Here is a 22,253-nt window from a genome sequence, read left to right on the forward strand (position 1 = left end):
GAGCGTTCCAGAGGTTTGGTCCAGTGGTGGAGAAAGCCCGTTCATGGGTCTCATCAAGATGAACCACTTTAAAGGATGTATATCCAGAAGACCTGGGTCCATGATCTCATCCTGTTTCTACCCCTTTTGAGATACCATCTCCAGAACTGAACATAGTTCTCCAAGTGAAGTCTCACAAAAGACCTGTACAAAGGTATTATCACCTCCTTTTTATTACTTGTTATTCCTCTATGTAGCCCAGCATTCTTCTGGTTTTAGCTATCACCTTGTTAAACTGTTTTGTCATCTCCAGACACTATTACCCCAAGATCCCTCTCTTGGTCCATGAACATCAGTCTTTCATCCCCATCACAAACAATTCTTTTGGATTACCACACCCCACTTGCATGACTCTGCACTTCTTGGCACTATATCCCAGCTGCCAAATCTTTGACCACTCTTCAAGCTTTTTTTAAATCTCTTTTCATTCTCTCTACTCCTTCAGATGTGTCCACTCTGTTGCAGATCCTAGTATCATCCACAAATAGAGAACCTTTACCTTCTATCCTTTCTTCAGTGGTGCTCATAAACATACCAAACAGAACTGGTCCCAATGACGATTCCTGTGGAACTCCACTTAACACAATTCTCTCTTCAGAGTAGATTCCATTTACCATTACATGCTGTCTCTTATCAGTCAACCAGTTTGTAATTCATGCCATCACCTTGGTGCTCTCTCCCAAGCTTCACATTTTAATCACAAGCCTCCTATGTGGTTTATATCAAAAGCTTTGCTGAAATCCAAGCAGATCACATTGAGCGCTCTTTCTCAATCCAATTCTCTAGCACCTAATCAAAAAAATCAGATTTGTCTGACAGAACCTTACCCTGGTGAATCCATGCTGCCTCAGGTCCAGCAACCCACTAGATTGTAGATAGTTCACTATCCTTTCCTTCAGCAGTCTCTCCATTAATTTACCCACCACCGAGGTGAGGCTAATCGGCCTATAGTTTCCAGCCTCCTCTCTGCTACCACTCCTGTGAAGCGGGACCACTACGGTTCTTCTCCAAATCTGCGCCACCACTCCCATTTCCAGGGATCTATTGAATAGGTCCTTCAGCGGGCCCGCCAGCATATCTCTGAGCTCTCTCAGTATCCTAAGATGTATCTCATCTGGCCCCATGACCTTGTCCATTTTCAGTTTTCCTAAATTTTGGAAATCTTTTTGTACTTCATGGATACTATTTCTATTGATGTCATTGGTCCACAGATGGATGATAACACCGATATCAAAGTTTTTACTTTCTTCTTCAATGACATTATGTATGGGTAACAATGGGGAGAGTGGGTATCTAAACAGCTGAGATTACTAACAGAATTTTAGACTTTATGCTATAGCAGAAGCAGAACTGAGGTATATTGCTCAAACAACAGCCATTTATAACATGTGCTTGCAAAAACTGGCTCCAGCTGGTTTCAGGCTACCTCCAACTGTGCTATAGATTCTAAGCACCCCCAAATCTCTAGTACAAACTAGTATTCTGAGTTCCTTACTTAAATTACACATTTGGAATTATGAATAATAACTCAGAAAATATAATTCCATCTAGAAAAACAAGTGTTAGAATACAGACCTCAATTACAAGCAGAACGATTTGGATGGACATTGAATGCAGAATAAGTAAGCTCTGAAAACTTACTTATTCACCTGTGCCTATAACATAACAAAATGAACATAACAACTCTGTTTTCAAACCCTTAAGCATTACGGAATATACAGTTGTAAATGAATGTAAACTTTGTAATTTTATAGTATTTTACTGTATGTCAAATATTATGTGTGTTTTATGATGTAAACCGCTAAGATGGATAGATACCTACCCCTAGTGCGGTATATAAAAACTTTTAAATAAATAAATAAATAAATAAATAAAGAAATAAAATGCAGAATATTCACAAAATTATGTAATGGGAGGTGTTATTGTTAGGTAATCACAATCTGCTGGATGTTGATTAAGACATCCTGGCTGTAGTTTCTTCTAGAAGCAGAGAGATCCTGGATTCGCTGCATGAACAACTGTTCTATCAACTTGTAATGGAACCCACAGGGGATGGGGTGATATTGTACTTACCAATGGGGACAGTATTTCTAATGTTATAGTGGATGATCATCTGAGATCCAATGATCACTGGATGGTATGGATTAGTATAGACTACAGGAGATGAAAATTCATGCAAAGGTGAGTGTTCTAGACTTCAGGAAAACTATGTTAAAATGGGGGAGTACCTCAAGGAGTCGTCAGTTTTGCTCACTGCTCTTCTACTTCCCCTAGATTTTCACATCCAGCTAAAAGGATATATTATAAGAGCAACTAACCTTTTCATTAGGAAAGTAAATGAAGCAAAGAGGAAAAAGAGGCCACTATGGTTTTCTGAAGCAGCAGCTGAAAATGTATGGGAAACAAAGGTTAGCATTCATAAACTACAAGAGATCACAGAACGTGGAAGACAGGTGAGACTATCTGGAAAAGCTAAGAGAAGCTGAGAAAGTATTCAGGAATGAAAAGAATCAAATAGAAGAAAAAATAGCAAATACAGTAAGAGTAATTTTAGATATGTTAGTGACAAAAGGAAGTGCAAAGGAGGCATTGTGAGACTCAGAAGTAAAGGGGAGGAATATAGCGAGGGAAACTTCAATCAATTTTCAGAAAAGTGTGGTTGTGAGGAGCTAACTAAACTTATACATAAAGTGATGGAACCAGATGGAAAACATCAGAGGCTAGACTTAAAACAAGTCCTGGCAGCTCTGCTGGCTGAGCTTTTCAATACTTCTTTAGAATCGGGAGTATTTCTGGAGTATTGGAGATAGGAGGATGTGGTCCCTATTCACAAATGTGAAACTGAGAAGGAGGCTGGGAAATACAGATTAGTTAATTGTGACCTCTATGGTGAGCAAATGATTGCAGTTTCTAGAATCCAATGGATTGCATAATCAGAGGCAGCATGGTTTTGCCAGAGGTAGATCTTGTCAGATGAATCTAATCAATTTCTTTGATAGGATGACAAGAGATTTGGATCAGGGGAGAGCCCTAGATGTAGTGTACTTGGATTTCAATAAGGCATGTGACATGATTCCACGTAGGCAACTTATAAATAAATTGAGCACCCTTGGAGGTTTTGACGCTGAGAAAGCTTTTGATAGGGTGGCATAGGAGGGTTACAAAGTGTTTCGCTTCTCGGGATAATTCAGAAGGCAATACAGTTATTATATAGTAGTCCAAAGGCATATATTTGTATCAACAGCACTATCTCTGAAACCTTTAAATTAGGCAGGGGTATGAAACAAGGGTGCCCTTTGTCACCACTTCTTTTTAATGTTACTTTGGAATCCCTTACTATGAAAAGAAAACAAGATCAGGCTATTAGAGGAGTATAAATTGGTCAGAAGAAGTTTTGCTGATATTTGGATGACACTCATATGACCCTTCCATTAGTTTTGGAAACTATAACTATAACTGTGTTTGGAGGCTTTTCTGGGCTGAAATTAAACTTAACTAAATCAGAAGCCATGGACAAGACTGGGCATGTAAAGGAATATTGGTCAGGCTTTCCCTTGTTATAGGCCAGGGAAACCATAAAATATTCGGAGATCAAAATACATAGCAACCCTAAAGAATGGTACAATTGCAACATACCAGAAGGAAACTGAGTGGTTGATGCAATTTCCGTTATCTATGTCAGGTCATATAAGCATTGATCAAAAGGATTCTGATTCCAAAGATTTTAGATATCTTACAAATGATTCCACTTGTGCTCCTTAAAATGGATATTCATCTAATACAAAAACTATGTTCCAATTTTATTTGGAAAACAAAGAGAGCAATATTAACCATGCACAAGTTAATGATTCCTAGAGATGAAGGGGGTTTGGGATTCTCAAACTTATTGTAACATAGCATGTAGCCTCAAATTATTGAAAGAATGGTTGATTGATGGCTCATGGAATTTAATTACCAAACTAGAGGGAATTTCTGTTGAACCTTACAGTTTACATTATATTATACATGCCAAGAATGAGTCTTTGCCAGCTCATATTATGCAATCCCTAATTGTTAATACTGTAAAAACGGGTGGATATTCCTTAGGAATCTTTTATGCTTGAACTGGGGAAAGTCTTATTGTCTACCACTGGTGGGGAACCCGGACTTTCCACCAGGCAAAATGTACCGAGTATTCCAGGCACTAAAAAGACAGTATGTTGATACCATTAAATCATTTATCAGTCTATGAACTGTAGAAATGCAATCATTCGAATATAGCTGTAAAAATTTACATGTTATGCATCCCGGCCACGGTAGGCCCATGCCCAGGCTACTCACCCCAGGAATCCAGCTGCTAGCACCGGTTCACCTTTGCTTAGCAATATGTGAAAAATGTTCTAGGGGTTGTAGACTTTCAGTAGCCACTGTCAACATTTACATTCTCTCACCATTGAAAAAGAAAATAGGGTGATTTCATTAGGCTGGGTGGTTTGCAGGGCCAAAGGATTTTTGGATCTATGGACCTACATGCTAATTTCCAAAGGGAAACTCCCAGCAGTGCATAAAACTACCCACAGGTTTTGTACCTGCTATCTGTACGGAGTAGGTTTACTGGGAAAAGTAATATGTGGGGATTTTGAAAATCAAATCCTCACATGTATTTTCCCTCTAGCGACTTTGCCACCAGCTCCAAAATATATCCTCTCTTCCTGCACCAGAAGCATCTGTGCCATTATAGTGCATGCATATTTTTAGCTGCTGAGGGGAGAACAGTTGTCACCTGCAGGAATTTACCCAGGTAACTCTATAGCTAGCTACGTAAATTCCTCTGAAAATTATCCTTAGAATGAATCCTTTACTTTTGTACTGCAATTGAGCATGGTTGATCTACTGAGATAATCTGCATAACTTTAAAATCTCTCTTACCATAATTTTAGGTATCACAATACCAATAAGCTGCTTGTTATTAACTTGTGTATCTTTTAAAAGTGCATATATCCTTTCGGCTTCAGAGAAACATGAAATTCCAAGCGCAACTGCACCTGAAAAAAGAGTTTAAATGGTTATTTTAGTAAGCAAATCATACATTATTAATCATAAATGCAAAACAGACCAATAATAAAGCAAGAAATGAATTCTATTTAAACTTTAGATTACATACAGTACAATACAGAGCTATTCAGTTATGTAGAACTCAAATGGCCATCCCATGTGAAATTATGAGCCAGATTATGCCAAAGTAAATTTTCAATAAAACGCCTAAATTGGTGAAGTATGCTGATGTTCCTGCACACACACACACAAGATAAAGGGACAAGGGGGCTCAGCTCCCCCCTCCCATCCCTCAACATGTGCAATGATGGGGGCTCAGTGACCCAACAAATGCAACAGAGAGGGCTCAACAGCTTCTACATCTGAACCCTTCCCCAACATGCAGGAAGTCATGGGCTTAAGCGGTCCCAACATTTGTCCCCTCCCCAACATGTGTGGCAAACCAAGCTTGGCATCCCTAACATTTGATTCTGCCTCCAACACACAGAATACAGCGGGCACCAATTCAGCATCCCAGCAGTCCCCTTCCTCCCTGCTCCTCTCTCCTCCAGCAGCAAGCTCAAGGAACCCATGCCTCAAAAGAACTCCTCTCTCCCCACAGGGTAAAATCCCTTAGTACATGGGGCAAGGACAATGGGGGCAGATGAGAGCAATTCTTCCTTCCATCCCACTCCTAGCAACATATAAATGGCATCAGCTAAGCTATTAGACCAAAACATTAACATCCAAAATATTCTAATTTTAGTAAGTCATTTCTTCACCGAAATCCCAATCTCTTATCTAATATTTTTAACATATCTTTTTTGTTGAATACCATTATAACACCCCGCGGTATGTAGGCATTACTGCTCCAATTTTAACTATGGGGTCTTCTTTAATCATTGGTCCAAAAACAGTCCATGCATCTAAATTTACTTATTTTTATATTTTTCCTGATTATATTGTTCCTGATGAAGCGGAATGCGAAACGTGATCATGTCGGACTAAACTCTGGACTTGGACTTTGAATATTCGCCGAAAAGGGATGTATCTTTTCATAGCTAAATAGCTAAAAGAAAACGGTTTTCTAATAAGAAAAAGTGAAAAATATAAAAATAAGTAAATTCAGATGCATGGGCTGTTTTTGGACCAATAATTAAAGATGACCCCATAGCGGTTAAAATTGGAGCAGTAATGCCTACATACCGTGGGGTGTTATGATGGTCTGTGAAGTATTCAACAAATAAGTTAAAAATATTAGATAAGAGATTGGGATTTCAGTGAAGAAATGACTTACTAAAATTAGAATATTTTGGATGTTAATGTTTTGGTCTACTAACTTTATTGTGATTCGTTAACCAAGAGAGGAATTCTTTTTTCTATCAGCTAAGCAAGAGTGCATCACTGTGTGTTTTCGGGTGATTGGGATCATTAAGTCCCTTCAACTTGTATATGTGGGGGAAGAGGGCCAGGAATTTCAAGACTTTGTGCTTCATTACAATTTTCATAATAATGGCCTAACAGTGACACATCTAGACAACAACATTCAACACTGTGACTAACTCAACTTTGTTTTACCTCAGCCTTTAGTTCTTTTATTTTTGTGATTTTTTACTTCATAAATTACTGTCACCATATACATACAATATAATATACATGTGATAACCTAGAATGTGTTGTGCTCGGCATGGAGAGTGCCAATTTGTAAGGTTACCGGAGCTGTGGTGAGGGTAATCCTCTCAGATAACGGGTCTGCATGGATGGAGGAAATGATTAGTGGGACCTTGCAGGAGACTGTCGGTAAGTGAAGATGGTCCACCAAATTCTTCCAGAAGAGGTTTCCTGCAGCTCCGGTATCCACCAGAGCCAAGGTGGTAAAGTTTTGATCGCTTGTGGAGATTGTGGCAGGAAGGGTCAGTAGAAGAGCCAGAGTGTTGAAGCCTAAGGTCAGCCCCCCCCCGCCACCAGACTCTAGACTCAAGTGTTTCTCAGCCTGATTGGGCACTAGGCTATACAATGCCCTGAGCCGCCACAGTAGAGGCATAATCCAGACTGGTGATGCCTAAGGTGCTCTTCCGGAGTAAGGCAGCTTCGCCCCAGTTGCATAGGTTCTTCGGCACAAGCCACTGGAGGAGGGCGCGAGGTGGCGGAGATGGTGGCTGCTGGGAACAGAGGGCCACGGAAGACCCCTTCAAGATGGTCAAAGCTCCCTGATCCATTCCTGGAGATGGAGATCAATTCTGCTCGCCAGGTCAATGAGAGCATCCAAGGACTCAGAGTTCGAAAGCCACCAGTTCTTCTTTTATTTAGAATGACAACCCCTCAAGGAAGAGGGTGAGTAAGCAGGCCTCTCCCCAGTTGAATTTGGTGGCCAAGGTCTGGAACTCTATTGCATAGTCTAAGAGAGGCCAGTTTTCTCGATGGAGATGGAGGAGAACTGATGTCGCCAGGCAATCAGGTTTGTCAAAAATGGTTTCAAAATCTGAGACAAATTGCTTGAGATCACGGAGGATTGGGTTAGTCCGTTCCCACAGTGGTGAAGCCCATGCTAAGGCCTTGCCATCAAGAAGGGAGAGGATGAATATCGTCTTGACCGAGACGTCAGAAAACAGTGCCGATTGGAGGAAGAACTGCATATAGCACTGAATGATAAATCCCGGACACTTTTTTGGGTCCCCAGCGTATCGAGGAGGAGCAGGAAAGAGAATCCTTGGATGACTCATTGCCGCGGAGCAGGAGGAACAGCCACAGGTGGCATTGGGCAGCAGAGGTTGCCATGGAATCCAGTTGTGTGTTGAGATGTTCTATGGAGGCTGCCAAAACCTCGAGGATGTGCTGTTGTTCCTGTATATTGTTGGCCAAACCCGGAATGGCCTGAAGAGCTGGCTGAAGAAGAGGCCCAACTAGAGCTTCATCAATACCAGCACACATTCCTCCTAGGTTGAACCCTCAGATGCCAGGGCTGCCTAGATTTAGGTGAAGATTTGAACAATGAAAGCATTGCAGGCCAGTAGAGAGTAGGAAGCAAAATCAGGTCAAACAATGATCCGGGCAGGCGGCAGACAACAGGAAAGGAAACAGGCTATGGTCAGAGGCAGGCGGAATTCAATCAGTTTCGAAGTCCAGGCTGTGGTCAAGGCAGGTGAAGTTCAATCAGTGTCAGGGTCCAGTCCAAGAGTTAAGCCAGAAGTCCAGTGCAAAGAAGCAAGGAACGAAGAGGAGAATGAAGGTCCACAGGAGTAGGGGACGCTGACAACAGACGAGGAGGGACTGACCACAAAGACAAGAACTCAAGATGAACCAACAGCCACGGAATCAGGGACGAGATATAGGAACAGAAAGCACGAACAGGAATCAAGAGCAGAAGTCAGAAACTTGGAACACCATGGAAAAAGCACACGCACAAGAAGGCTACTTATTGCCGAGGTGTCTGAATGCAGAATAAGCCAGCCTTTATACCCAGGGAGGCTGATGTCATCAGAGGACATAGCAGGAAATTTCTCGTCATGGGCCCTATAAATTACTGGCATTAGGGCACACGTGTGCCTAGAGGCAGCTCTGGAGTGCGTCAGCATCTCCCCCATGTGTTGAGCCTTTGTAGTAAGGCAGCCTGCTGGGACTGTGACAGGGGGTCTGCCCCTGCAATGGGATATCTGGCAGCTGGTCGGGGTTGGAGTTAATATTTGTGGTCCGCAGGGCAGATCGCCAATCGCAACATGTACACTGTGGTATGGGGTAATCCTGGCTCTGATGGTAGAAATTGTCAATGGAAAAAAAATCAAGAAAAAAAGCAACCTGAGAGCAGAGGAATAATGGTGGAAGTGATAAATAACATGAGGTGGTGAGAATGATAAGGAGAACAAAAAAATGAAGGAAAATGAAGAGAGGTGAAGATGGAATGGTATGAAACTACATGTAGAGGAGCACATCCAGTGGAGAGGGCTGTGATAGGAAATTATGAAGGAGGAAGAAAGAAACATAAGGGTGGAAAAGAAAAGGGTCTGAGAAGAAAAAACTGATGGTAGAGAATGTGACAGACTGGGTGAAGGAGAGGGTGAAAGGGGAACAACCAGGCAGCTAATAGAGACAGGCATGCAGAGATAAAGAAAAATAAAGAGGTCAAAATAGAAGCCAGGTAGATATTGCTGAAGATGAAAATAAATAAATACTTTTTTTAGAAAGAAAAAAAGATGAGAAAATAGGTGGAACTCATGTAGAGAAGATTAAAAACAGAAGAAACAAGCAGAAAGAAAGGACCAATCAAACCAGAGACAAAAACATTGAAAAATGTTTATTTTAAATTTGGCAGTATGTCAAGTTAGTTCAGCTTGTGTTTGTTCTTATAATGAAACCTGTCTCCTTGGCTTGGCTATCAAATTTTCTAGATTACTTATCAGGGGTGGGGGAGAGGGAGTAAGGTGCTCAAGAGTGGCAGATGGAGGCTGGGAATATGGTAAGAGAGTATGCTGCTATAAGCCTTTAACAAGCGGTTTGCCAGATATCAATGCTTTTAGTTCTAGTATGCTTTTGTTTGGCCCTCGGATTTTTGTTGGTAGGCCACTAGAGGCTTTAATGAATTCTTAAGATATTAAATTGTTTCTTCTTTTCTGCTGAACACTCATAGTACCAATGTCAATTCAAAATGCAAAAGATGGTACTGTAAATGATGTGTCCCTTCTGCAATTCTGAGATGCAGACTGTGGTTGTGATGAAGTTCCATGCGTGTCTGCCTTCTTAAGATGCAGAATACATAGCTAGTATGATGAATTTACTTTTTACCTGATAATTACCTTTCTTCGAAATAAGGCAAGTCAGTCCACACCAGCGGGTTGTGTCTCCAAGCAGCAGGTAGAGACGGAGAGCAACAACTTGCTCACCACAGACATCAGCCAGCCAGTATTTTTCTTCAAAAGCCAACTATGGACACTAAACCACCTAAATGTTATTGCACCCTTCAATATTCATTATTCAAAACAGAACATTCTTTCATTATATAATTATTCAATTCTTTAATCTGTTATTTTTTTTAAACAACATGGAAACACTGGACTTCGCACAGTCTCATAGGAAAACTTTAAAACAAATATCGTACAACGAAACTCACCAGGTACAGCACAATTCCATGTGCATCCGAGAGCCTCGCCATACAATACATTCGTTAATAAGGATCCCACACATCAGAAGAAAGTCTATTGTCTCAAGGCAGCCCAGGGTGGGATGATGGACTGGTTTGCCGTACTTCGAGGAAAGGAAAATATCAGGTAAGAAGTAATTTCACCTTCCTCTTCATTCGGGCAAGTCAGTCCAAACTAGTGGGATGACCAAAGCTACTCTCCAGAAGGGCGGGAGGCTGCCTAAGGCCCAAGAAGCACCTCCTTAGCAAAGGCTGAATCCTCAAGTGCAGCCAAATCTAACTGATAGTATCTGGCAATTGTATGCAAAGAAGACCATGATGCCGCTCTACAGTTCTCCACTAGAGAAAGCAAACGCAATTCCGCCCAGGAAACCACCTGCACTCAGACCAAATGCGCTCTTATCTGCTTCAGAAGAAGTTTCCCGGCATCCACACAGGCCGCTTTCACCACTTCCTTAATCCATTGAACCACCATGGCTTGAGAGGCCACCACCCCTTCTTCATTTCTCGGTGAAGGAGAAAGAGCTGATCCGTTTTACGAAAGACATTGGAGACCTCCAGATAACGCAACAAATGCTGCCACACATCCAATGGTCACAATTTCCTGAATCCTCGCCCATCCAAATCCCTATTTAAGGATGGCAGAAACACTGACGGAGTCAAATGGAAATCAGAAACCACCTTCAGAAGAAAGGCAGGTACTGTCCTTAACTATACCCTATCTGGCATAGTAACTAAAAAGGGTTCTCTACATGACAAGACCTGTAACTCTGAAATCCGTCTTGCCAAACAAATAGTGACCAGAAACTCTGTCTTTAGGGTCAACAACCACAAGGAAATACCCCGCAGAGACCTACCAAAAAGGAGAGAAACAGATTAAAATCCAACAAAGGCATTGGGAAATGCAAGAGGGATCTAGAGTGCTTCACATCCTTCAGAAATCTAGACATGTCTAGATGTGAAGAAAGGAGCCTCCACTGTATGCATCCCCAATAACACACTATGGCAGCCACCTGCACCTTGAGCATGTTCCAGGCCAAACCTTTATTCAGACCAAACCGTAAGACAGGGCCAAACCGTAAGACAAAACTGATCCAGATTGTGGTGAAATACCCTACCCTGCCGCAGAAGACCCCTGAGCAGAGGGAGCTGCCTTGGGATCTTCCACCAGCAGACGATGGAGATCCATGTACCATGTCCTGCGCGGCCAATCTGGGGCCACCACGAGCACTAAGCCTGGATGCGCACTATCTTCTATATTAACCGACTGATCATGGGCTAAGGCAGAAACGTATAGAGCAACTTGCCTGGTGGCCCAGACTGAACCAACATATCCATTCTGAGTGCTAGAAAATCCCGGGCCCAACTGTAAAAGCGATCAACTTTCGTGTTATTGCGACTCACCATCAGATCCATAAAGGGCCAAGCCCATCACTCCATAATGAGTCAAAACACTTCAGGAACTAATTCCCATTCTTCTGAATCCAACTCATGACGACTGAGATAATCCACATGCATGTTGTCGACCCCTGCTATATGAGAAGCCGATAATGCTGTTATGAACCCTCCTGTAGCGGTGCTACGGGAAGCTCCTTACCTCTTCCTGGAGGCCACTCCGAAGCCGGGGTCTCGCCTACAAACTATCCAGGGAAGCCTCAATGTTCTTGGAACCTGCCTGAGGCTGCTTGTGTTGCATGGACTTCCTGGTTTGAGCCACGCCCTTCTCCCTAGGGGCCGGCCTGCAGCACTCTTCTGTATTTATAGGGCCAGCTAGGTGTGTGCCTTCCAAACTCCTCCTAGGGAGTCGCCTGTCTGCAGCCCTATAAAAGGACTTCAACTTCCAGTCAGCCTTGCTTTGCATCAGAGTTACTTCATCTCTGGAAGCTCCTGCTGTCCAGCACTCCGACAGGCCTTTGTCTTCTTCGTGGAGCTCCTCGTCTCGTCTGTGTCTTGAATCATGTCTTCATTGCCTGCGGTTCCCGTCCAGGTGTCCTGGTGTTTCAGCTCCTGATGTCTCGCTTCCTGATGTCCTAGCCCTCCTTGGTGTTCGTGCTTGCTCCGGAGCCTTCTGTTCTGCCGGCCGTGGATCTCCGGCTGACGCAGCTTCATCATGGGAGATGCTGGCAGTGGACTAGTGTCCTGTGCTCCTGAGCCGTCATGTCCTGCCAGCCTCTGTAGTGCTTCGGGTGACATCTGGCTTCGTCGTCGGAGCCCCATTTCGACTGGATTCTTCCCTGCGCTCGTCCCATTCTCAGCATGGTCCGTGACCAGCCTCCTCGGGCTGTGTAGGGCGAGCAGTGGGACAGGGTGGTCCGTGACCAGCCCATTGGGTCCATCCGTGAAGGTGGGCTGTGTAGGACGCCCTGAGAGACAGTGCCAATGTCTTCCTTCCCAGCTTCTCGTCTCATCTGGACTTTGTCAAGTTCCTTGTCTCTGATGCCGTTGCATCAGCAATGGTGTCATGTCTTCGCTTTAACCCTCGTCTGTGATGCTGTCCGCATCAGCCTTGGTGTCATGTCTTCGTCTGCGATGCCGTAGCATCGACCTTGGTGTCATGTCTTCGTGTCAAGGCCCGTCTGTCCTTGACCTCAGGCCAGGCCTGCTGCTCCATGCCGATCCAAGCGGCAGGTCCGAAAGGGCTCGGAATGGTCGGAGGACCATTCACATTCCAACATCATCCTGTTGGCCTTGGGAGCTTGCAGGCCTGGCAGAGGATAAGACCGTCAGCCATGCTGGAACACGCTGTCAACCCTCGGTTCGGTCCTGGATTCGTCTGGGGTCGGGCTGAGGCCCATGGGCATACTAAACACCCGTCACGTAACAGAATGCAAGGCCTTTCGAGGCCGCTCACGTAACAAATGCTAGCAAATGCTGTTCTGCCTATGGAAGAAGAAAATCCATTTCCTGAGAGACTTGCCAACTTCGAGTGCCCCATTGATGATTTATGTAGGCCATCACTGTCTCGTTGTCCAACATTACTTTCACTGCTTTTTCTTTTAACCAGGCCTCAAAATGCAGCAAGGCTTGCTGAATTGCTCAGGCTTCCAGCTGGTTGATAGACCAAGATGCCTCTTTGGGAGCCCACTGCTCCTTGCTACTAGCTCCTGACAATGAGCTCCCCAACCCTGTAGACTCGCATCTGTAGTAACCACCAACTAGTTGGGAGTCTCCAACTCCATTCTTTTCTCCAGATGGTCCTGGGTTACCACCAGAGCAACTATTGTCTCACTTCCAGCGGCAGAAGGGATTCCAGTAGGCCAGCAGCAGACTGAAGATTCCAGCAGGCCAGAAGGGACCTCTGCAGAAGATGCATATGCGTGCGTGCCCAAGGAACCACCTCTATTATCATGATCATTGATCCCAGTGTATGTAGGTACGACTATACCAATGGCCAGACCACCAATCTCAGAGCTCGGACTTAACCTCAGATCTTCTGAATGCTGGCCTCTGGAAGAAACATCTTGCCCTGAGCTGTATCGAACCAGACACCCAGATACTCCAGAACCTAAGAAGGCTGCAGGTTGCTCTTGGCCAAATTCACTATCCATCCCAGGTGCTGTAGTAAATTAATCACCCTGCTCGATACCTCCCGACTCTCCACATCCAACTTGACTTGGATTAGCCAGTTGTCCAAATATGAATGAACCAGAATTCCCTCCTTGCAGAGAGCCGCAGCTACCATCACCATCTTCTTTGAAAACGTCCTGGGTGCCGTAGCCAAGCCAAAAGGCAATTCCTGAAACTGGTAATGGTAGCTTAAAACCACAAAGTGCAAGTAATGCTGATGCTGTTTGCGAATTGGAATGTGTAGGTACACTTTTGAGAGGTCTAGGGAAGTAAGAAATTCTCCCCTCTTTATCGCAATGATGACTGACACTAAGGTTTCCATTCAAAATTGGGTAATCCGAAGGGCTCAACTGACTCCCTTTAGATCTAGAATGGGTTGAAAGGAGCTCACCTTCTTGGGAACCATGAAATAAATAGAATAACGGCCTGTGCCTTCTGTTCCTTTGGAATTGGAACCATGGCCTTCAGAGCGAGCAGCCTCTGCAACGTGGCCTGAACCACTGCTCACTTTTCTGTGCAATGCCAAGGGAAAACCATAAAAGCATCTGAGAGAGGATGGATAAGCTTCAGTGCGTACTCATCGCACACCACTTCCAAGACCCACTGGTCGGAAGTGATGTGGGTCCACCTATGATAAGATTGAAACAAGTGGCTGCCAGAGGATGGACCCCCAAAACTTCAATGGAAGGATAGAGGAGCTCCGGAACCAGAGACACCATCTTTACCTGGCTTCTATGCCCTTAAGGACTGAGACCTGGCAAAGGAACAGGACCTCTAATTACTCAAACCTCTCAAACAGTGAAACCTCCAAGTACTCCAAAATTGCCTCTTCACTGAAGAAAACCGGGGAGTAGATTTCCTCTCCTTAGGGTTGTTTCTTCTTTTTTTTCTTTTAACTTTATATGCTGTGTTGAAAACCGGGTAAGGCAGCCTAACACCTGAGGACAAACCGGGGCAGGAAGCAGGAAGAGGAGAGGAGGACAAAACAGACATGAGAGGTAGGGAGACAAATTAACAGGGCTGAGCCCAAGGCTGCCTTACCCTACTGCATTCTCACTACAGGAACATTCCCTCTGTCAGGAGGAGGGCTGGGGCACCAGCCTTCACCGCACTCCTGTCCTGAAATATTAGACACTCATCTGAAGAAGGGAGCTAATGTTCTCACCATAGAAGGTCAGGACAACCTGTTCAATCCTAGCGGGATGAAGTCCACAAGCAAAGATGCATGTCCACCACCTGCTGGAGACAGGAATATTGGCTGGCTGATATCTGAGATGAGCTATATGAGAGGGACGTCGTTCTATATCTCCACCTGCTGGTGCCCAAATGAAGATGAATTATGATTTATGAAAGGAAGATTGTGCCTAATGTAACCATCCTAAGACTTCTTTCCTAAGGTGATACAAGTTTGATAGCAGTTGCATCTAATAGCAAAATGACTTTATGATACTGAAAGGACCTGCACTACCATTCCAGTAGCTAATATGAAAATCAACATATGTAGCTTGCTCTGATAAAATTGAGGATCCAGTGGTCAGAGGGGATCAGAGATTAACAACAAAGACTCTGCCTTTTACCTTGAGGTAGTTCATCTGGACCCCAACAGAAACACTGATTAATTAGTTCATCTGGACCCCAACAGAAACACTGATTAATTAAACACTAATTCTGAATCCAGACAAAAATTCAACCTTAGTTTTTGAATGAGCAACTGAACAAAAACTTAGGAACCTTTGATTTGCCATAATTTAGTATCCCAATTTTCATGAAAAGACTTACAGAAAGTGCCTTTATTTATAAAACAGGCATTTTATAGAAGGATTTTACATAGAAACACAGAAACTTAGAAATGAAGGCAGAAAAGGACCAAATGGTCCATCCAGCTTGCCCAGATAGCTTATGGTAGTTTGTGCTGTGCAGTGTAGGTTACCCCATGCTTATATGTTTCCCAGACCATAAAAGTCAGGGCTCTCGTTGGTTGCTGTTTGAATCCAGTTCCCATACCCCGACTCAGAACTTATTCTTCAAAAACTCTCAATTTGTTGTATTTTTATTGATGTGAGATATGTATTATTACAAGCAAACCAAATATTTCTTTCCAGGTTATTTGAGCTGTATGTTACAAACTAGCATACAATTTAGAAAATGATAAGTATGTCAGATACGGATTTAATTACGTTCTTACTGCTTTTTAAAACACATATGACTGCAGACAAGCGGGTTAGCAGGTCTTTAATTAAATCTAAAAATAAGACGACGTGCATTTATCTTTTCAGCATATCTGATAATAAGCTGTACTGATCCAATGAAACTCAATATGATAACACTTACCCTGTGATGAATAAACATGACTTATGGATACTAAATTAGCTGCAAGAAAGAAACAAAAATGGTTTAAGAGATATGCAATCCTGAAAAGATTCTAATTTGTTACTGCCAAATCTTCTATACAAAACTGAAAAGAAAACTGTCATTAAAACTATTAAGATTACAATAAATTGTCTTATAGGACGTTAATACTTAATCAGAATTTAGATACTGTTTTTGCACAGAAACATCTCTGGTAGCTTTGATTGGTTACTTTATGACAGTGATTTCTTGACAGTGGTACGGGCGATCATATTCCCGCATATCGACTATTGCAATAGTCTTTATATTGGTTTACCTAAAGGTTTGATTCATTCAATACAGCTTTTATTAAATTCAGCTGCCAGGTTAGTTTCTCATTCTAAGCGTTTCGAGCGGATCACTCCTACTTTATGTAGGCTTAATTGGCTGCCAGTTACTGAGCGGATTGTGTTTAAAATTGGCATGATAGTCTATAAGCTTCTTGCCTCAGATTCTTCATACTGGCTTAATGCATTATTACGGATTTATAAACCTGTAAGATGTTTGAGATCTTCTCAATTGAATCTTTTAGAGATCCCTTCAGTTCGACATGCTCACTTGTTTAGTACGAGGGAGACCTCTTTTTCCATAGCAGCTCCAACGCAGTGGAATCTCATTCCCGTGGAATTGAGGTCTTTGGATGATGTTAAAAGATTTAAATTAGAATTTAAAGAGTTTTTACTCCATCATGCTTATAATATGTAACAGCCTGAAGTATGTGTAATTCAGTTATCAGAGAAAAGAATGTGAGAACGTGGTTATTAGAAAAATGAGAATAATGTGAGTAGAGTAATTGCTATGAGTTCTCGTTAATGTCAACTGACTAATAAATAACTTGATCTAGGGATATAGATACTAGTATTTGGTAGTACTTTTCTCCAGTTTCTGGGAAACAAAAATTTTTGTCTGAAGTGTATGTTTATTATTGATTTTACTATGTATGTATTTTTGTTCATCACCTAGGCCTACTTTGTGTTAGGCGATTAATAAATTTTATGAAATGGAAAAATGGAAATCTAAAAATTGATATGGATAAGAAGGAAGACTCATTACTAATGTTACTCAATCTTTCTTTTGTTGTTTTAAATTTAGTAGACCATGATATTGTTTTAAGATATTGATATAGGAGGGGTCTATTTGAATTATTTTTCCTCTTGAATATAGAAATCTGCAGCTGCCTGCCCCAAACAGAAATAATACCTTTAAATGTGATTATTAAGATCATTAGCATCATGTCAAAACAGCACAACTAGTCAACAGAAGCATGTAAAGAAGACAGCAAAGTTGCTTACCTGTAACAGGTGTTCTCCTAGGACAGCAGAATGTTAGTCCTCACACATGTACCACATCCAGGGAGATGCAGAAGATTTAATAAGTCCCCGTAGCTTCAAATCAATTTCATGAAAAGAAATCTTTTTATTTTTCTTGAAATAGCATAATTATTTGAAACAGGGTCCCCCGACACGGACCCGTGTTTCGCCAAACCCGGCTGCGTCGGGAGGGACAGACAATTTTAATGTGGAGTTCATCAACTATAACATAAAGAAATAAATAACAATGAAAATGGGGACCAATACAATGGATCGAGAACATAAACAGAATTTTAAAATATAAAACATGCCTTTTCAATTTATGCTTACATTAGATTCACAAGAAGAGCAGGCAGTGCGGACAGACCACAGGTTAATTTTTTGGCGCCATTTTTTGGCCCCTTTAAATGCTGAGTTCTGCTGGTACTGTCGGCTCTCTGCGCGAATCAAGTGTTAATATAATGTTTATAAGGTATGCCCTTTAATAATTTTAAAGTAATATTTATGTTCTAACTTATTTTCTCAGAAACAGTTTCCTTTATATTTTTCTGTAATATATTTTTGACTTGTTTTTCCTAATCTATTTCCCCGCTTTGTTTCTAGTTAGCGATTACTTTCTATATCTCTGCTCTCCTACTGGTGATTGTATGCGATGCTGGTGTGGTATGATTGGTTGATCTTTTGGCCTCTTTAAATGCTGTGGTCTGTCCGCACTGCCTGCTCTTCTTGTGAATCTAATGTAAGCATAAATTGAAAAGGCATGTTTTATATTTTAAAGTTCTGTTTATGGTTCTCGATGCATTGTATTGGTCCCCATTTTCATTATTTATTTCTTTATGTTATAGTTGATGAACTCCACATTAAAATTGTCTGTCCCTCCCGACGCTGCCGGGTTTGGCAAAACACAGGTCCGTGTCGGGGGACCCTGTTTCAAATAATTGTGCTATTTCAAGTAACAGAGTTGCCGCTGAAAAATAAAAAGATTTCTTTTCATGAAATTGATTTGAAGCTACGGGGACTTATTAAATCTTCTGCATCTCCCTGGATGTTGGTACTGATTATATTGGAGTGCAGTTCTTTGCTCCTACATTGTGTTGTGGAGTCCTCACACATGTGACATCATCGGATGGAGCCCGGCACGGAACATTGATCTCAAAGAATCTAGAGTTTTCAGCATGCCCTACTGAACATGTGCAGCTGTAGTCATCACCCTGCCCCCTAGGCAGAGTCCCTCAGTCCATGATTAAGTTAAAACATGGAGAAGCCAACGCCCAGGGGAGGCGGGAGGGTATTGCAAGGTCTACCATCCTGCTGTCCTAGGAGAACATCTGTTACAGGTAAGCAACTCTGCTTTTTCCTAGGACAAGCAGTATGGTAGTCCTCACACATGGGTGAATCCCTAGCTCTCGGCTGTCCGAGCAGGAGAAAATGGGAAACCGCACAGTGCTGAAGCACTACCTCCCTCCTTTGCCTGATAGGCAGCCGACCCACCAGGAGTGCAAGCTGGAGAAGAGTTGGGTTATACAAAAAAAGCCATAGAAAAGAGTGAGACACAAATCCTCATGCATAGCAGGGATGCCTGAGGCAGAAAAGTGATGTGAGTGCAAGCAGAAGCAAACTCCGCATCACAGAAAACAGTACAGCAGGGTTCCTGATAAGGAAACCCCAACAAAAATAGCGGATCTAGAGCCTCCTGGATACAGGAATGACCCAGAGATGTAAACAAGAGAGACTCTTGGATGAAAACCGCAGTCTCCTTTGGTGTGAAAAAACAACCGAAAAATAAACTGGGGCCGAGAGCCCTCCAGAAAGAAACTGTAGTCCACTGACATCCAGAGGATTGAATGTATCTGGAGAAAAGTGCCCAGGTTCGGCTGGTAGACTGAATGGGCAGAAGAAACCCAAGCAACAGTTGGAAGAACAAGCAGCAAACCACGTCAAGGCCAGGGACAGACACTGTGTGCCAAAGCATCAAATCTAGCTGACCATGCAGGACAGCATCAAGGATTTCAGGGAATGAGGGACAATCCCCAAAACAGACCTGTAGCCCAAAACTCCCGAGCAGGGAGAAAAGATAGGCCTGAAGCTCACTCAAGAGCACCTGTCAGAATAGGTTCTTCTATTCACAGGATCACAACAGGAGCAGGGAGGTTCTTTGGGCAACTTAGAGAAGGAGAAAAACTAAGGCAGTATTGGCCAGAGAATGGCGAAAATAAATGGAAAAACGTGGTGTATCCTTCCCTGCAGGTATACAGAGATATACCACGGGTGCCTTAGCTTTATCTCCTCTCCCCCCCGAGAATCCAATCTGGTCTGGAAGGAGTAGGTGGACTGGTGGACTGCCGGGGCAAGTACTGGTGGACTGCCGGGGCAAGTACAAGTCACCTGGTTGTCTATCAACCTCAGCAATCAATTCACTGCCAAAACCAGCAGGGAGTAACCCACTAAGATGGAGCCCTCAATCTTCTTGAAATAGCAGAAACTGAGAGCGATTGCCCCAGGGGAGAATTTCCGAAGGCTCCATTAGAAGATGGGAAGCTGGGGAGTCGCATGCGCAAACCCTGGTAGAACATGATTTCATTATCAGCCCAGAAACTTGAAGGGCATCACGGCAGGCCCAGGGCGATCTCAGAACAGAGTACCAAGCACCCGGCTGAGGTATCAGTACTCCAGCCATGAGTGCATATACTTCCTCTCCTAAGGGAGCACGTGGTCCAGCAATGGATAATGTTGCATGACCCAGGAGTTTTCTGTCCGCAGATAGGGTGATCCTGAAAAAAGGCGGAAGAATAGCTTGCACGCTACCGCAAGCAGAGGACAGTGCCTCTTTTACAGAGTACTCAGCCCCCAACTCCCTCAGCCATGGACATGACAAAAGGATAAAAAGCATGATAGCCCAGCAGATGGACTGAAATACTCCTCACAGAGGAGGATCCCGCAGGCAAGAATAACTGTTGATAGCTGTTACGTCCGTCGGCGCTAGATGGCTTTGCCCTGTCTTACCTGGGTAAGATGGCTACAGTAGTGTCTACAAGCCGACCTCTCCGGCGTCCCCGAAACGGCTATGGTGCAGCCTCCCGCCATTGCTCCTGCCAAGTACCTACTAGGGTGCGCGCGCGCACCCCACGTCTTTATGCCACCCTTGGCGCAAACCTTGAGGGCGTTCCCTCATGCTGACATCACGCCTGCCTCGGTGCCTGTACCTTCTTCAACATATCTGGTGGAATCGCATACCAACAGCAAACACCTAGTGAGTACTCTAATTCTCAGTCTATCTCATCCACAGAATCTCGTACCTGGGAAACCTGCTGTGGAACCTCCTATCATCATCAAGGAGAGAAGGGCTCCCTCTATCGAGGTCCCGGAGACTGCAACTACCAGACTGCCTCACTACTGCCACCTCTGGTGGCTCTCTTCAAGCTGTTTAATAAAGAACTAACTCTGTTTTGTGCATTACAAGTCTAGCCCAGTGCTGTGGCTCCTCACGGGGCTCCTCCCCATGGGCGTGGCCATCTCCCACAGCACCCAAGGATCCACCAAAACACACTTAACCATAACAGATTTCTAACTCCATGGATCCAGCTCAGCTCACTGCGTTACAGGCCATTCCAGGCCTGGCCCAGCGGATCTTCGAATAGCAGACTGCGCTGGAGGGACTGACCGCTGCATTCAACCTACTGCACACACAGATGAACCTACCTTCTACCACAGGTAAAGAAGTTAAACCGGTCAAGTTAAACCGTCTGAGGTGACGGTTTAACTTGACCGTCACCTCAGACGTTGAAGTTAAACCGTCTGAGGTGACAGTCAAGACTACTGTCTTGACCGTCACCTCAGACGGTCTGCATCTCCAGGCTTCTCGGGAGAAGTCTGGAGATGCAGAGGCTTCCTTAACTAGTGCTGCATGCACTTTTCATTGCAACCTGGCCACTTTCCCACAGCATATGCCAAGACCACTTATATCCTGTCGTATCTGGACGGACGAGCATTGTCTTTTGGCCTCTTCGCTGTGGGAGCGCGAGGATACGATTCTTCATGACCTTGAAGGATTTCTCGAACTGTTTAAGTCAGTTTTCGATGACCCTGCCCATCATACCATTGCAGGATCTTCCTTGGTTCACCTGAAGCAAGGTAATAAACCACTAGCTGACTGTGCTATCGAATTCAAGACACTGGCGACTGAATTATCCTGGGACCCGAGATGCCTGAAGACCCTCTTCTTTGAAGGACTGAACTCTCGTCTGAAAGGTGAGCTTGCCGCTCGTGAGATGCCTGAGACCTTGGCTGAACTAGTGAAATTGGCAACAAGGATTGATCGCCGACTTCGCGACAAGGTTCAAGAGTCCAAGACTCCCAGAAAGCCCGTGAAGTTCGAGTTAAGTCCATACCCAGGCCTGTTCCTTCGGTCCCAGTGGCCGGCAAAGAAGAACCTATGCAATTAGGCCGCAGCCATCTGACATCAAAAGAGAGAAGAACGTGAAAGAAACTGGGGCTGTGTATGTACTGTGGACAAGCTGGTCATGCTGTCCAAACTTGCCCTATATGTCTGGGAAACTGGCAGACCTAAGTCCTGCGGGAGGACTCTTCTTAGGTCTCACCACTCCTTCTCCTCGGCTCTCCCTTCCTGTATCCTTGATCGGCGAACCCTTAGAGTAGGAGGCAACTTCATTTTACAACGATTAGTGGAACACCTACGGATCCCCACTTCCACTACGAAGTCTCCACTACTTCTGTCATCCATTCATGGAGAGCCTTTACCGGGTGAAGTAAACCTACTCACCAAACCAGTATGCCTATGGACT

General features: G+C 43.7%; 1 protein-coding gene across 1 annotated transcript in view; it reads right to left on the minus strand.

Moving 5' to 3' along the window:
• DGKQ (diacylglycerol kinase theta) overlaps positions 1 to 22,253 on the minus strand; it is a 513,416-nt gene that overhangs the window by 184,329 nt on the left and 306,834 nt on the right. Inside the window, exons 14-15 of the mRNA XM_029602759.1 lie at positions 16,085 to 16,123; positions 4,948 to 5,063 (exon numbers count right to left, since the gene is read on the minus strand). Of these exons, the coding sequence (XP_029458619.1) occupies positions 4,948 to 5,063; positions 16,085 to 16,123 (155 nt within the window). The remainder of the gene's footprint in view (positions 1 to 4,947; positions 5,064 to 16,084; positions 16,124 to 22,253) is intronic.

This window comes from Rhinatrema bivittatum, chromosome 1 (assembly GCF_901001135.1).
Source record: "Rhinatrema bivittatum chromosome 1, aRhiBiv1.1, whole genome shotgun sequence".
In the NCBI taxonomy this organism is placed as follows: domain Eukaryota; kingdom Metazoa; phylum Chordata; class Amphibia; order Gymnophiona; family Rhinatrematidae; genus Rhinatrema; species Rhinatrema bivittatum.